The 17,453-nt window shown below is 39.3% G+C and overlaps 1 protein-coding gene across 1 annotated transcript; it reads right to left on the reverse strand.

Moving 5' to 3' along the window:
• Window positions 1-1,818: 1,818 nt before the first annotated feature.
• Window positions 1,819-16,816, reverse strand: LOC139460848 (uncharacterized PPE family protein PPE16-like). The gene is made up of 8 exons (XM_071242328.1): window positions 16,762-16,816; window positions 9,610-9,735; window positions 7,166-7,210; window positions 6,715-6,813; window positions 5,877-6,161; window positions 3,146-3,475; window positions 2,530-2,626; window positions 1,819-1,882 (listed from the first exon to the last, which is right to left on the reverse strand). The coding sequence occupies exons 1-8, from the start codon at window positions 16,814-16,816 to the stop codon at window positions 1,819-1,821; spliced, it is 1,101 nt and encodes a 366-aa protein (XP_071098429.1).
• Window positions 16,817-17,453: the final 637 nt, after the last annotated feature.

A 17,453-nucleotide genomic window follows, 5' to 3' on the forward strand; every position in this document is an offset into this window, starting at 1 on the left:
CTGGAATAATGCTGATTGCGTTGTTCAACAGAAAACAAACAGCCTTAATAATTGGAGGTTTTCGTTTGTATTTTAATTCCTCAATATTTCTTAAACATATGTAAAAATTATTTGTGTGTATTATTAATCCTGAATGCAGTAAGGGTTATGACGCAATCACTGATATCAAGAGAAGCATAATACAGTAGATAAGTTGATCCCTTCTAACATGTAGAGTGTTGCATAAAGTGTTAGTGTTAAATCGAACAGTCGTGTATTTTAACAGCATTGCTCTGTTGACCGTTATCATAGAAGTAAATGAGTTGGCTAACTCTTCTTTAAACAGTCTTCCCGTGAAGATCCGGGGAAGAATAGGTCTTCAGCAACCCGTAAAAGGCGACTATGCTCGTCCCAAGAGGCGACTAACGGGATCAGGTGGTCAGGCTCGCTGACTTGGTTGATGCATGTCATCGATCCGAATTGCGTGGATGGATGTTCATGATGTACATCACTGGATTGTCTGGTCCAGACTAGATTATTTAAAGACCACCTTCATATAGCTGGAATATTGCTGAGTGCGGCGTTAAACCACAAACAAACAAACAAACAAACAATTTAAACAGTATTCCAGTTATATCACGGTTTTACACACACTGTAAACTCTGACAAAAATACAACTCTGTACTTATTACATCAGCCGTGGAGATCCGGGTAGAGAATAGGTCTTCAGCAACCATTGCTTGCCGAACAAAACGACTATATTTGTCGTAAGAGGCGTTTCACAAGATCTGTTGGTCAGGCCGCTTTAACCAATAGGCTACCAGAGCGCCCCACTTACGTCTCGACCTAGACTGCGGAGGGGCACCAGCAGTGGAGTCTCCCTTTTAAATATGTTCTTCAGAGTTTTCCTTTCAGCCAGACAAAATGATAAAGAATGAAAATTATCAGATTTAATAAAATTGAAAATTAAACAACTATCTTACGTCTTTAGAGTCTATCTTCAGTTGTATTGAGTGATATAACTCTCTGAAGTTCAAAAAAAAACTGGAGAGGCTTTAAGACCCGTTAACCTTTGCATTTACGTATGTAAACCGTCGGGCAAAAGAAAGCATACATTGAACATCCATGTCTCATTGTAGCTAAAAAATGAAACAAAGAAGAAAAGTTGGTGATGTATTTTATACCAATATCATAGTTGTCTTGCAATCTCATTAAAATCAGACCTAAGTTCTCGCTGCCGCTAAACAAAGCAATAGCGAGAACTAAGATCTGATGAGATTTGGTTGTCTTTTGGACATTAAGTTTGCAGTTTTCTGCCGAATGTGTTCAGCCTAGTAATGTTTTGTTAACGTTTGTAATTATTCGGTCAAATCCAATTGTCAATTTCTTTTGTTCTGCAGTTTATACACGAGGTGGGTCGTGGGTCGAAGTAAACGTCGATCCAAACCATAAGAAAACAAAGCTATAAGAAAACATAATTTATTGTTGTTTAGTTATATATTTATCCGTTTTTGTTGTGAATGAAACAAAGATGACAACAGCACATTTTATCAGACATGACAGCCATATGCCTCCTTCACATATGACATAAGACAAAACTCATCTTTCTTGAAAATATACTACTGTTCATATTTCTTATAGATGTGAAACATTAATAAAGTAGAGTTTTAATCAAGCGTTCACAAACAATACAAATACACATGTACATACGACACATACAATACATACAAAATCATGCACTAAATATCATGATTAAACCTTTCCATTATTACACAGGAATTCGAATGGCGCGTGACGTCACATTCAGATGCACCTGGCAGCATACATTGCGCTCTCGTATTAACAGAACACTCTCTTCTTGTTGAGGTAGAAAGCGGCGTGGCATCCACCGCAGTAGCTCTCCCTTTGAAAGATACGAAAGTACAGTACAATTCATTTGTCCACTTCAGAGTATTTAAATACGTTGGTTAGGCTACCAGAAACAAAATCTAAATTATTCAAAATTTACCACTTTTACGCAGACACCTCACCAACGCGATGGATGTATGTTTTCAGACGATGTAATGTTACTGTCCCGGTTAATTCGTTTTTTTTGTTTGTTGTTCAACGTCGAACTTAGCAAAATTCCAGTCTTTAATAATCGGGTCTAGACCAGTGATTGACATCATGAGCATCGGTCAACGCAATTGGGATCCGCTTACATGTAGCAACCAAGTCAACCAAGTCAACCAGTCCGCCCATTTAATCTCATTATTATTCTTTGCGAAAATCTTACACAAAGCATATTCCATCGTTCCAGATCTTCAAGAATGAACTGAAGTAGTAGTAGTAGTAGTAGTAGTAGTAGTAGTAGTAGTAGTAGTAGTATGAGTGGGAATGAAGACAGCTTCTATAAATATTGGTCATCGTGTCATATATTTTGTTTTCTAACATGGAAGTCATTGTTGTCTGTTTATTAAAAACAATATGAAATCAACAAATAAACATTTTCCCCACAGCCGCGATCGTTGCGGTGTTTATGTTTATTGATTTATAAATAAAGATACTTACACACATGTTGCCATGGGGAATTTGAAGCACTTAGCGCTGAGACATGGAGACATGGCACAGTTGACCTTCGGGATACCCATTGGACACGGTACTGATACTGTAGATGAAACCAGATAGAGTGAGTGAGTGTGTGAGTGAGTGCCTTTTAGGGTTGAGTCCCATCCGGGATTCGAACCCACACTGCCAGATTGAGGCACCTAAGTCTAGTCAGCGATCTAACCAACTCACCGAGGCTTGAATAATGAAAGTCCGACAACTGGTAGTCTAGATCACGTACTGTTGGTTTATTGTTTTACGCCGCACGGCGGTCTGTTAATAATCGAGTCTTGGCCAGACAATCCAGTGATTGACATTATGAACATCAATCCACGCAATTGGGATCGCTGACAATGCATCAACAAAGTCAGCAAGCCTGACCACCCGATCCCGTTCGGCGCCTCTTACGACAAGCATAGTCACCTTTTATGGCAAGCATGGGTTGCTGAAGACCTATTCTACCCCGGATCTTCAAGGGTCAGATCACGTACTGTGTACCCCTCATTTGTGGGAATTCCTATTGATATAATAACATGCGCACATAATCATAACAATCGGTTTAAGTGATCTCCACACTCACAGAATCTGGATCCAGAGTTCATCGAAAAACTTGAAAATCCAGAATTGAAGCCGAATCCAGAGTTGAAGCCGGAATTGAAGCCCGAGTTGAAGCCGGATCTGCACTGGCAGAGTCGACACCCTCGGAAATCTGTCTTATATCCCATCGAACACTTCTTGAAACATGATAACATGGGACACTGGGACATGCCCCCCATTCCCATATTGTTCATCATTCCCATGTTTCCCATATTGTTCATCATCCCCATGTTTCCCATCATGCCCATTCCCATGTTATTCATTCCCATGTTATTCATTCCCATATTATTCATCATTCCCATGTTACCAAAAGCTGAAAAAAAGAAAAAAAACACTATTAGTCCAGCACATGAATTACAAAACCAGTGATCAAATAATTATTTTGACTCATACATTACAAGAAATCGGAAGTTTAAACAATATTATACATGACTAGGTTTTATTGCAATTATAAAGCACTAGATCTGATTATCATTTAATTTTCGACCGAACTATGTTATGTCACATGGATTAAATTGTTGCAAACAAACAGGAAGTCGCTGCCAATACATAAACCTGTTCACATAGAAAAACAATATTCACATAATTTTAAACTGTAACAATTCAAACCCTTTTCCCACGTGCACTGATTTACGTTTTTCACCAACACACCCATGTTAGATACATACATATACATCACACACTATCACAACACACATTAAATAACATATCCTTAAAAGTGCACCTCTCCACTTCACAACAGTAATAATGGGATTCCCCATCACAAAACGACAACTGGACAACTGTACATGAGGGTTTGTTTCTTGTCTTCTTATCCTTCAACCCTGTACAGTTTGTTTGCCGTTCAACGCCGCACACAGACTGTAAATAATCGAGTATGGGTGATTGAGTGAGTATGATTTCACGCCGCTTTTAGCAATAGTCCCGCAAAATGACGGCGGGGGACACCAGAAATGGGCTTCACGCATGTCGGGAATCGAACCAGGGTTTTCGGCGTGACGAGCGACGCTTTAACCACTAGGCTACCCGACCGCCCCTAATCGAGTTTGGAGTCAAGTCATTGATATAAAGAGCAAGGACCCATTCCGACAGTGTCATTGTGGCCGTCCGGCGAGAATGACATGCAATCAACCAAGTCATCAAGCCTGACCACCCGATCCATTTGGTCGACTTTTACGACAAGTATAATCGCCTCTTCGACAATCATGAGTTGCTGAAGACCTATTCGTATATTGCTGGGCACCAATGATAACCCGGAATCCCCACGGGGTTACCACGAAAGGGCGAGCAGGGAACAACGTATTGACACTGAAGTCTCTGTTATAGTAAATATATATACTTTTGAACTCAAGGTTACAAGTAGACACGTGTGTTGATCATTAATGGGGGTTATATCCCATGGAGTAGAACCATTTGAAACTAAACGTGTTTGTTTGTTCTTTAACGCCGCACTCAGCAATATTCCAGCTATTACAGCTGTCTGTAAGTAAATCGAGTCTGGACCAGACAATCCAGTGATTGACATATGAGCATTGATCTACGCAATTTGGCTACGATGACACGCCAGCGAGTCTGACCACCCGATCCCGTTAGTCGCCTCTTACGACAAGCATAGTTGCCTTGTAAGACAATCATGAGTTGCTGAAGACCAATTCTAACCCGGATCTTCACGAATCTGCACGTGGGACCTGATAAGGGTGAATGATAAACAGCTGTTCTAGAATCAGGCGTTGTAATCAGTGACATTATCTCTGGATAAATGAGATAATAATTACCTAATAAATTGACGTGCAATTGGAGTTAACAGATAACCAAGTGGTGATTGAACAACATAAATCCAACTGGTTGTTAGTTTTCAAACGTTTTCGGAATAAAACTTACAACTTTATGAATAACAGTTACTGATTTACTTCATCAACGACATTTTGATGTTGATTCCTACACCGTTCTAATCCCAGCAGGAGAGGCCGCCTCCGTGGTCTAGTGGTAGAGCGTCCGCCCGGAGAGCGGAAGGTCCGGGGTTCGATCCCTGGCCGCGTCATACCAAAAGACGTTTAAAGATGGTACTTGTTGTTACCGTGTCTGGCGCTCGGCATTAAGGGGCTAAAACAAGGGCTGGTCGGCTCGGAGTCAGTATGCTGTGTCTGAGTGGGGTATTCATGTTAAACTGCGGCATGGTATCTCAGTGAGCTAGCACTTTAAATCGGCATCAGTCCGGACTAGTACAAGCAGCCACACACACACATGGATGCACGTCGCTATATAAGTGCAATAATCTTGGACGCGACGTTAAACCCAATTTCACCTCACCTCACCCAGCAGGAGAACGATGTAAAACTCTACATCGAAACGTCATTTATGCAATAAACCAGAGGTCTTCTTATGTACTCACTAACAACCAGAATGTCAGTCAAACCAGCGTTTCCGTCCTGACATACATGTAGTTATCCCCCTTTAACTGTAGCGGCGTGTACACACAACTTCAGACATTCACATGGGAATGCGTCTAACAAGGACACAGACAACAGACACAATAACGTAAAAATTGTTTTACAAACGGACGAGTGACCAAACGTGTACATAATACTCAGGTACATGTTGAGATCAAACAACACAGTTGGGAAGTGGGAACTAGCTAATGATTATATGTCACAATGAGTAATAGTGTATTACAAATTCGATTTACAAACACAACGAACTAGAATTACACATACTGTTAGTCTTTCTCCTTTTTTTCTTCATGTTGTTCATCATGCCCATATTATTCATCATTCCCATATTTCCCATGTTTCCCATATTATTCATATTTCCCATGTTATTCATCATCCCCATATTTCCCATGTTATTCATCATCCCCATATTTCCCATATTTCCCATGTTATTCATCATCCCCATATTTCCCATGTTATTCATCATCCCCATATTTCCCATGTTATTCATCATTCCCATGTTTCCCGAAGTTCCGAGTATTATTTTGCCCTTCCCATTTGTTCCAGTAGCTGAAATAAACGCAAACACTGATTAAGATTACTTTCCTTGAAACTGCAAAGCCAAAGAATCAAAAGCAATCCTCCAAAAGCTATAGTAAACCAATATAATAAAGCTTTTAAAAGCACTACATAGAAAGCGTGAAGCTTGTAAAGTAACCAGAAGATACATTGTAATCTGCAACAATATATGCATACAAGAAAATGTAACGATGAACAATTATTAAACTTAAAAGAGTTTGATATATGTGAAATAAGAAGTCACAGTGAAATTATGAGGATTTTAATATTTTACACATAAGTGCAAAATGCACAATCCGTTGGCAATTTGCATATAGTTCCAAAAGTTAAAAACGGCCATATTATAACAACATGTTTTTAGAAAAGTGGTTTGAAACGTTGAAGAACTCACACGTTCTTTAATGTACATACTCTGTTTGTGATAGTGGAGTTAATGGTTTGTCATTGACGTTTAACATTTATGTGAATGATTGTGTTGCTGCCCACGTTTCCCAAGCAGACACAAAACAAGCAGCCCCAATGGGTTCTATCGTTTACAGCTTACATGATTTACACGTGCACGTCTCGCAGCCTTTATCGTCTCTGTCATAGCCGTTAGAGCACGTGGTTGTACAACTCTGCTTTTTGCAAACAACTGGTATTACTAAAATAATCGAAAATATAAAGAAATAGTATTACGGTAGGTATTTGTACACATATACAAATATTGTATTCGAATTAGAGATATGGCTTCAACGTTAAAAAAATTTCTTTCAGACAATTAACTTCAGGAAATAATAGTATTACAAACTTTAAGATCAATATGATTGATGTGAGCTTAAATCGTATAAATTTAATGATCACATATATATATTGGTAATTTGTCTTTTTCTTTGCGTTAATATTTACTTACACTGACTTCATCTATCTTACTAAATGGGATTAGTATATGGCGCGACATAGTGTAGTTCGATTTTCTTTAAAACCTGTCTCTTTTTGTGTATTAGATAACTTACGAATAACAGGCCTATAATTAGCTTGCTGGAAACCTGATGATTGTGCTGCAAATATAAATAGTTGTCACATGAGAAGAATATACAGTTGCAGATCAAAATAGTCCAGCAGTGATCACACATGTGAAGGCGTATGTACCTTAGAGACGTATTCATTTAGCAGTAATGGCTGACAGTGTTCCTTATAAATACAGCTGCAAGTGCTACACGCAAACTCAGAACATTTAACACTATGAATGTACACTGATATAAAATACCACAACTCGCGTATTTAACATTGGCTTTGACAGAGCTTTTATATAAATAAGTTGTCTCATCTCGGTATTTTCTGAGTTGACGGAGTTCAAGTGGCTACTGAAGACAGCTATTTAATCACACATTGTTTGTGATCTGTGTGTGCTATTCAAGATTTCAAAGTGGACAGCAACTGGCAAGGGACCTCGCGTTTCGTAATGGCAACGGTCATGTGCAATTAACGTCAAAACGATCGCGACCGAAAGCGAACTGAAGCGTCTATGTCCCGATCATGTAGATGTTTATTTTGAAAAGATACGTATACGTAATTAGCTGTATTTTGTATAGAAAGTGTATTGGTGTGTATATAATGTGTATTGACAATGAATATCGTCAGCAAGAAATGGTCAAGAAAGTGGATATAGTATGTTCATCATTATGGGTATTGGAAGGGTAATTTATGGATAATTATGAAAAAAAAAACGTCATGTACGTATAACTTTCAGTATTAACAAACACGGCGTCGACCTTGTCGATCATAGAAGCATATTCTCAAGTCATTCCATGTGTTTGTTGTCATTATCAAAATAATAGCCAAAGATTAATAAACTATATTACCTGTTTTCACTGTCCGACTGACTAAGGGTAATGTATGAATGTGCACAATCCAGGAAAACTAGCAATGTTTTGTTTTTTGTTGATTTTTTGTTGTTGTTGTCGTTGTTGTTGTTTTTAGTTTAAGTTGTATTCACATTAGATGCCACGATTTTACAACTAGCTATGTTGAGGTACCGCTTGTGGCAGATGAGACTACGTTTTCAAGGACAGGATTATATGACAAATACAAGTTTAGCTGAATACAGTATGCTTTCGTAATACAAGAACATACTCGCGCAATATCCTCTAAATATCAGAATAGCAAAAGGGAGTTTGAAAGGTTTTTTTATGATGACATTATTCAAGCAATGCTTCAATTATCATAACAGTACTGGATAATATCTCCAAGAGCCTCTGAACTAAATATTTGTACATGCAGCATTTTGAAGATGAAAAGTCAATATAAAGCACTAACAAATACGATTAAGTGTAGGTCAAGATTGAGTAGTTGTTATCATGCATATCCTCACGGTCGCCATCAATAATGAGATGGCTGTGCCATGGCAGTAGTTTAGCAGGTACACACACACTGGCGGAAGGAAGTATCTGCACTCATTCATAGTTCATGGTCTCATTGCTGAGTATTTTTTAATATTGGCTAGTATTGCGCACAACCACCAGTAGCTAAAGTAATGACGTAAATCCTGCTGGGGTACTGTAAGTCCCCATTATTCCCAAACGAGGTGGCCTAGCTTTGGTTACTGGTGGCCTATAGCCAGTGTTTTAAAACTGTATATATCATATTGTTATGCTCAAATATGTTTCATAAATTGTTTCTAAATATTGCATGCTCAAATATGTTTCACAACTTGTTTTTAAATAAAACTTTGCATAAATAACTAAATTTTAAATGTATTAACTTGGTCTCGTCGCTATATGGCTGAAATAATGCAGATGCGACGTTAAATTTTAACTCACTCACTCACTCATAGTTCATAATAGTAGTTGTGTGGGGATGAAGGCTACATGACTTTCATATGTAAAAGGGAAATACACACTATGAAGTTACTTTACTTAAACAATTATCATTGATCGTGCTTATGGCGAATGAATATTAACAGCAATTTGTATAATAAATGTGCAAATAAAAAACGTTACAAGGAGGCATGTCAAGTTAAAAGTTTAAATAAAACTTATTTTCACTTAAAATTTCAAAAACATTTTATACAAATGAGGCCAATAAATGTCATACCTAATAAAACTATCGTGTTGTAATCTTTAAAGGGCAAACGTTGTGAGTTATGTGAGTAAAATGGTACAACGATCAAAAGCATGAACAAAGATACCTTTTATCCGCTGGTGTACATGTAACTACATAACCACAGATACATTATACAATATGTATGATATATGTATATTAAGAGAGAGAATTTATGAATGTCAACGTCTTTATTATACGGAACACAACCTTTCTTGTCTGATGTAGAAGTAAGCATATACTTTGTGATCCTCATGATAAAGAAGTTGACATCCATAAATTCTTTCCTTTATGTGTGTCACTTCTAAATGTCATTCAAAGACTACATGTAGATGGTCAATGTTAATATAAGACTCACAACCGCTGCCTGTCCTGCACTGACATAACTTGCATCCGTTCATGTCCCTCTTGTACCCCATGGGGCACGACTTCGTGCACATGAACGTCCGACAACCTCCTCCATACATCATCGACAACGCAGAGCCTGAATAATAATAAAAAATAAATAAATAATAATAACAATAATACAGAAATTCAGGGTATTGACACCCTCACACGAAGAATCATGTCAGACAATAGATCCCACCACCCTCGCTCTTACCTCAATCGCTCATATTTACCAATCATTATGGAAGGACGTGGTTTGATTAACGTTGGGGCTCTTCATGATAGAATTGTTTTGTGCACTTTTGCACACGTTTATTTGTGCTCATGATCCTTCTGTGAAGCATGTCAAGACTCATGAAGAAAACAAGGCATTCCACAGTTTTCTAAACAAGCCAAGGATGTGGGACATAATCTCAATGTCGGTGTTGATTTTGTTGATGGTTCTGTACTGCTGGACGGTACAGAAATGAGTGTCAACAAAGCGAATTGCCATATCAAGTCGGCCCAGACTCAGTTTTTCAAGGAGAGGCTTTCTGTACGACCACTGCATCACGTTTGTGTGCAGTGTGTTGAGAAGGTCAGCAATCTTGCAGAGTCCTTCGCTTGGATGAAGTCGTCTGGCCTGAAAAGTGAAACAGAAGGCTTTCTGTTTGCTGCTCAGGACCAGTCACTTCCCACTCGAAACCGTCAATGTGTGATTTTGCATCAAAATGTATATATGAAATGTAGAATATGTAATGAATTTAATGAGACTGTCCAACACATTGTCAATGGATGCCCATCTTTGGCACAAACACAGTATATTAACTGACATGATGGTATAGTTCGATCATTTTATTACCGTCTTCGCCATGCATGTGGTTTTGACACAGAGGTTCACCCATGGTATGACCCTGAATATATAGAGGGCGTCATGGAAAATGATAAATACAAAATTCTTTGGAACCTTTGGTTTGGTACCTCCCAATCTGTTGACTGACATCGGGAGAGTACCCGGGTTTGCTACCAGGAATACAGCCCTTCTGACAATCTGGGTAATGCAGAAGCTGCAGTGTTGGGGAGTCTTCACATTCTCTGAAAAGTTCTGGGTGGTTTCGACAAGACAGCGCTTCCTGGGAGAAGTCCAATTCGCTGTCTGGGTTGCGTGTAGAGGGGGCAAGGGCCCTGAGCTAATGATGAACCTAACCAGCCTAACTGTGCCTAACCCAAACCCTCTTTGCTGCATTTTCTTATTTTAATCTGTAAATAATCATAAAAATATAACTGGACATTTGTGATGCACCGAATCCATGCTCAAAACTTGTGCATGCTCAAAACACTACAATGAACAGGTGAGGTGAGGTGAAATTGGGTTTAGCGTCGCGTCCAAGATTATTGCACTTATATAGCTTCGACGTGCATGCACGTGTGTGTGTGGCTGCTTGTACTAGTTGATTGATGCCGATTTATAGTGCTAGCACACTGAGATATCATGCCGCAGTTTAACATGAATACCCCACTCAAACACAGTATACTGACTCCGAGCCGACCAGTCCTTGTTTTAGTTCCTCAATGCCGAGAGCAAGACAGTGTAACAACAAGTACCATCTTTTAACGTCTTTTGGTATGACGCAGCCGGGGATCAAACCCCGGACCTTCCGCATTCCGGATGGACGCTCTACCACTAGACCACGGAGGCGGTCTACAATGAACAGATAGTTACTATGAGGAGAGTTTTAATAGTTACCTTGAAAGAGTCATTAGATGGATATTGTTTGGGAGCAATGGGGAGCAGATTCCTCAGAATAGGTGCTGCATGTGCTAATGTCAACAGTAATGCTTGGTACTTAAAGGCTACCTCACCGGTTGATTTCAAAATGAACCACATGTAAACTCAGTCGTAGTTCTTTAGTTGTTGTCTGGAATGTGTGTGTCCTTAACCATAAGAAATCTCCTAGAAAAATATATAATATATGCATTGTGAAGAGCACGCCATCCTTAGCGGATTCGGATTCGGTATACAGTAAGCTACGGTTATAACGAACTCAAAGGGACCACTAAGTTTCGTTATAACCGTAGTTCATTATAAGCATATATACAGCATAACGACAGCAAATAGTCGAGACAAAAGAGTAGGTTCGTTATATCCGTCAGTTCGTTATAAGCGTGTTCGTTATAAACGTAGTTTACTGTAATGGGTTTTTTTTAAAAAACACCGTCAGTTGTACATGAGCATATTTTAACATACGTTTATCATAATACATGTCTGATTACAAAGGTAATGTACATGTTATGTGCTTTGAAGAAAAACAGTTTGAAGGTAGGTAAAAAATCCTGACAGGTGTTTAAGTACTGATACTTTTGATGGACTCTGCAGTGAGTTGACATTTCTTGATATTTACATGGAGTAAGGCGAGTTCTATGGATGAATAACTTCTTTATTACAATTGTTGTAATCCATAGAACTCGTCTTACTTCATCACACCAACTTCTAAATGCCACTCAAAGAAGATATTTACATGGAGTTGGAATGTAAAGAAGTATTTGTGGCTCGAGGGCTTCGCACCGAAACCGATAAGGAAATTCGTCTCCGACAGTTGTAAAATACCGTTGTGGTCAAAACCTATCTTCCCCACTTACACTTTGCCAGCTGCAAGTTTGTATTGGTAGCTTATGGTCAGCAATTCGCTGTTATAGAACTGATAATGTACCAAGTGAGTGAGTTGGGTTGTAACGCCGCTTTTAACAGTATTCCAGTTATATCGCGGCGTGTCAGCTTAATGTGGGAGGAAAGCCCCAAGTGATGCAGGTCTCAGACGTTTACCACTTCGGTGAAACCCACGAGCACGGGTATGATGCTGACAAACCTAGAAACATAATCGGGGCGAACCGGGATTCGAACCCACAATCATAGGTTTCTGGCGTGCCCAGGAGACGCAACTCTGCACAGCGAATCGCGGCGCCTTAGACGACTGGGCCACCTGTGCCCCCGATAATGTACCAAGGGCGTGTATGATTACCGATACATTTATATGGCAGTTGGTGAGTGAGTTGGTTTAACGCCGCTTCGATAAGTATTTCAGTTGCATTATGGCGGGTTAGCTGGCTGTGGGAGGAAAGTCTGAAGTGATGCATTTCGTAGACATTTACAACTTCTATAAAATACATGAGACAAAAGAAGTAAAACAAACCTGTCACACGCCGATTCGATTGTACAGATTCCGAATGTATCTTGGACACGTGTATATGAATCACTTTCAAATAGTGTAAATATCAGATGTTCGCAAAAGTGAACATATCCTCCTCCACTGGTATCACCATCACAAACACACGCAAAGGCAAGTCAATTAATTGTTCACATGAAAATCCACGTGACTTATGGTACACGGATGTCCACGATATGGTTTCTGACAAACGTAGAACATGATCAGGAAAATTGGGGATTTATATCCTGAAACATGTGCTGAAACATAATCGGTGCAAACCTTGATTCCAACCCGCGATCATAGGTTTCTGACGTGCCCAAGAGACGCACCTCTGCACAGCCTTAGATGACTTGGCCCCCCGTGCCCCCGCAGATCCTTATGATATTGTTTAACTAGCTCTGTCTACGTGGTAGTTTTAAGCATATTGTATTGACAAAACACAACTATCTGCACTCACTCCCTTTTTAGCTATAAAAAAAGTCATGTTAGCAATTGAATGATTTAGAACTACCAATATTAAATGTATATGGTGAATATACAGAGCGTACAGAGAATACAAACTTATAACCAGCTTATAAGATAGCACGTATTGTAATTGGTGATATGTGAATGCTAGTGTGATGAAATACCATGTGTCTCGTGCCGAAAAATGACCTGAGCGCTAAGATGATTTTAACTCGAAATTTGTGGACACAGTCACCCGTAGTGGGTTTTATGCCTACATGTAAGTGCAACTTATTTTAATTTCATCTCATACAAATATGTGATATTTGGTAAGATATGTCTCATTTGTCATATTTCTTGCGTAATTTATTTGAATTATTTTTTTCTTCGAAAAATTAACATTTTCAGATTGTTTGCCCTTCTCTTATTTCCCCTCTGTCATATATTGTAATATGTCTCAACTTAAACATTCCGATGTGTCATGTGATAAGATTCTTCAAATTCCGCTGCATGTTTGTCAAGACCCTCTTCTTATAATATTATAATTCTGGGCTTAAATGCACTTAAGGATTGACTATGTATTTTTCTCGGTTCATTGAGGCATGAATCGAAAAACCGATGTGCAAACTGTATGAATCCGCGTAATTAGATTCGACAACGTAGAACATGTTTTATCTACAATAGTTTAACCCAAAACAGCTGCATATATCAAAACAGACAAAAATGACGACATTGATAAACATTCAAGGAGTAGGAATACATACATTGGCGTGACATGAATCAGGTGATCGTTTAATTTATGCACATAACTTGACACGCCTACACAGTCAGTAGCCAATCAACGGAGAGTGGGTTTAAAACAATGTTCATTGGACCTGTCAGTAAAGGCAAGAGGCGAAAAGAACTGCAACATGTACAGTCAGACTGTAACGAACCGGAAGAAATATGTCGACCGAGAGAAGGCGGCTGTTTCAAATAACATGGTCATTTACTGCGTGATTCAAACATTACTTCCCTGATTACGGTAAAACACAGTTGGAGAAATGCTAGTTAGAAATGAAACCCGAAGCCATGAAAGTTGAACCGAGGCGAGCGGGAAAAAAAACAGGCGAGCGAGCCTGCACGTTTGCTGTTTCATTCACTCTCGGCCTTCGGTTTCAAAGGGTAGTTTGGACAATGAATATGTATGAAAGTCGCTAAATGTCCTGTGCGTGACGATACACGTGAGCAGAAAGGAATTCCCTTGACTGTAATATTGGGATTCCCCGACATTCCGCAGTAATCAAAGTAGTGCGCCGCGGTGGGCGTGGCTTAATTTTTTACATTTATTGGGAAATGAATGCAAGAACACGTGGCCAATTCAGTTAATCAGAATGTAGGAATTTCCATGAACACAACGAAAATTTAATTATTCGCAGTTAAATGAGTTCATTATTTTCAAAGTAAGTTGCACTTTGTGCAAAACGGAACAAATTAGAACACCCACTGACCAAGATTGAAGACTGACCTGAGATGGAGTTTAAGGTCGCGTCCAAGATGATTGCACTAACATAGCGACGTGCATCCATGTGTGTGTTTGGCTGCTTGTACTAGTCCGGACTGGTGTCGATTTATAGTGCTAGCTCACTGAGATACCATGCCGCAGTTTAACATGAATACCCCACTCAGACACAGTATACTGACTCCGAGCCGACCAGTCCTTATTTTAACCCCTTAATGCCGAGCGCCAGACAGGGTAACAACAAGTACCATCGTTTAACGTCTTTTGGTATGACGCGTCTGGGGATCGAACCCCGGACCTTCCGCTCTCCGGGCGGACGCTCTACCACTAGACCACGGAGGCGGTGATTGAAGGCTGAAGTTATGTCGAGCAATATTCCTGCAGCTCCAGCCCTTGGTGTCTACATTTCACAACTTTAAGAGGTACAATCGAGCGTGTTCTTTCTACCAAGATTGAAATAGCGTCGTACGACTCTTGCTCAGAAGTTGTTTACAATAAACTATGTTTATAACGAGAACGATTATAATGAACTGACGAATATAACTAACTGTGTTTTAGGTCCCGGCCATTTGCTGTATATATGCTTATTACGAACTACGGTTATAGCGAACTAAACTAGTGGTCCCTTTGAGTTCGTTATAACCGTAGTTTACTGTAATCAAGGTTACAACATTCAAGGCCTCAGTAAAGCTTTCAAAGATGGAGGACATGTGGAGGACATTTCGAAATTTGACGCTATAGTGACACAAAGTATGTCCGATGCGATTCCCAAGTTTGACTTGTGCAATTGCCTTGCCTTTGCATGTGTTTGTTACAGGTGCCAAAGATTGGACAAGGTACGCTCACCTTTTCGCCATCATAATTTGATACTCATTAGTGATTCATGAACACATGATCATGATATAGTCGGAATCGTACAATCTACTCCCGCTTTCAACAGAGATTTCTAATGAATATGGAAAGGAATTTGTCGTTTTTATTTTAAATAAAACTGTGGATAAAAGAACATTCTGCAATTTTCTCCGTGTTTTCTGAAACACTAAATTAATAAAATTTGCTAAATGTCGTAGAACATAAAAACTAACACATGCGACAAAAACCCATTCCATATTCATTCGAAAAATCACTGTATAAGCAAATTATATTGTATGATTCCGACTGTAATATTACCACGTGCTTAACACCTTGTATCGTCCTATTTGGAACATATGATACAGCCGGAATCAAACAATCGACTCTGCCTTTATCACTGTTTTCTTGTTGCTTCAGAGAGGGGTTTTGTCGCTTATGTTCATGAATTACTGTCAAATAGTGATGATACCTGCTCCACCAGTGACACCAGCCAAAAACACATGCAAAGGAAAGTCAATTGTTCATCTGAAAACACGCGGGAACAAATAGTTCAAGTCAAAATAAAAAATTGCATCGGACATCATTTTTGTCACTGATACGAAATATTTGGAAATGCCCTCCAGATGTCCACCATAAAATTATTTGAAATATTTAGTTATACACTGAATGTGGTAACCTTAATCAAGCAACTTCTGAGCAAGACTCCATTTTTTTGTTCCGCTTACCGTTATTCCCTTTAACCCTGCAACTAAAATTTATAAAATACCGCCTCCGTGGTCTAGTGGTAGAGCGTCCGCCTGGAGAGCGGAAGGTCCGGGGTTCGATCCCAGGCCGAGTCATACCAAAAGACTTAAAAAGATGATACTTGTTGTTACCCTGTCTGGCGCTCGGCATTAAGGGGCTAAAACAAGGACTGGTCGGCTCGGAGTCAGTATAATGTGTCTGAGTGGGGTATTCATGTTAAACTGCGGCATGGTATCTCAGTGAGCTAGCACTATAAATCGGCATCAGTCTGGACTAGTACAAGCAGCCATACAAACACATACACGTACATGCATGTCGCTATTTAAGTGCTATATCCTTGGAAGCGACGTTAAACCCCTTACACCTGACCTCACCTAAAATGATAAAAGATGCTTACCTGTAATCATGGCACAAATAAGGCACATTACGGATAACCGAGTAAGTAAGTCCATTTTGCTGTAGGCTGAATCTGAAACTACCAACTGTATGGGAGGCTGTATGTTATATATCTTGTCTTTACTTAGTAAATGGGTGCTAAATGCGCGGAATACGGAATAGCGCTTTTGGAATTGCTTTCTAAATCTGTGTCAACTTTCAAGAACGTGGGGGTGTAACCCATTCGAGAACTCGCCACAGTTTGTTTGCTTTTGGTTTAACCGGTTACAGTTATGTCGTCCTTTGGATTTAAAAGCAATATTAAGCCGCTTCCGTGGTGTTTTTTTCAACAAAGAGCACTTACATCACGTCTTTTTTAGAATTGTTTCCTATTGTTTTAATTTGAGTTTTACAACATAACTATGTCAGCATCCTCACGACATTGTCGAACCAGACTCAGTTAGAGGAACTAGAAACGGTTTAGTTTGGGTAACCTTTACCGGTTTAGGTTATGCGTTTCTGTTTAACGTCAAGATTAAAGACGACAAAGAGGACAGGTGCTATGCAATTAGCTTTACGGAGTCAACACGAGTTTTAGTAGGTCTTAGGATTAAGCACAAAAAGAAAAATAAAGAACGCGCGGACTGTCGTCTTCTATGATGTTCTTACAAGAGGCCTTTTTTACAAGATGGCATTTTCTTCACTAGATGCCTC

Source organism: Haliotis cracherodii, unplaced genomic scaffold (assembly GCF_022045235.1).
Source record: "Haliotis cracherodii isolate W230 unplaced genomic scaffold, xgHalCrac1.p SCAF_14, whole genome shotgun sequence".
In the NCBI taxonomy this organism is placed as follows: Eukaryota; Metazoa; Mollusca; class Gastropoda; order Lepetellida; family Haliotidae; genus Haliotis; species Haliotis cracherodii.

Excerpts from the sequence above, each read along its gene's own strand:
- LOC139460848 (XM_071242328.1), bottom strand. The coding sequence starts at position 16,816 with ATGGACTTACTTACTCGGTTATCCGTAATGTGCCTTATTTGTGCCATG. Across the intron at positions 7,211-9,609 it reads GTGCAGGACAGGCAGCGGTT|CACAATCATCAGGTTTCCAG; the intron begins GTGAGTCTTATA and ends TTATATTTGCAG. Across the intron at positions 3,476-5,876 it reads AAAAAGGAGAAAGACTAACA|CTTTTGGTAACATGGGAATG; the intron begins GTATGTGTAATT and ends TCTTTTTTTCAG.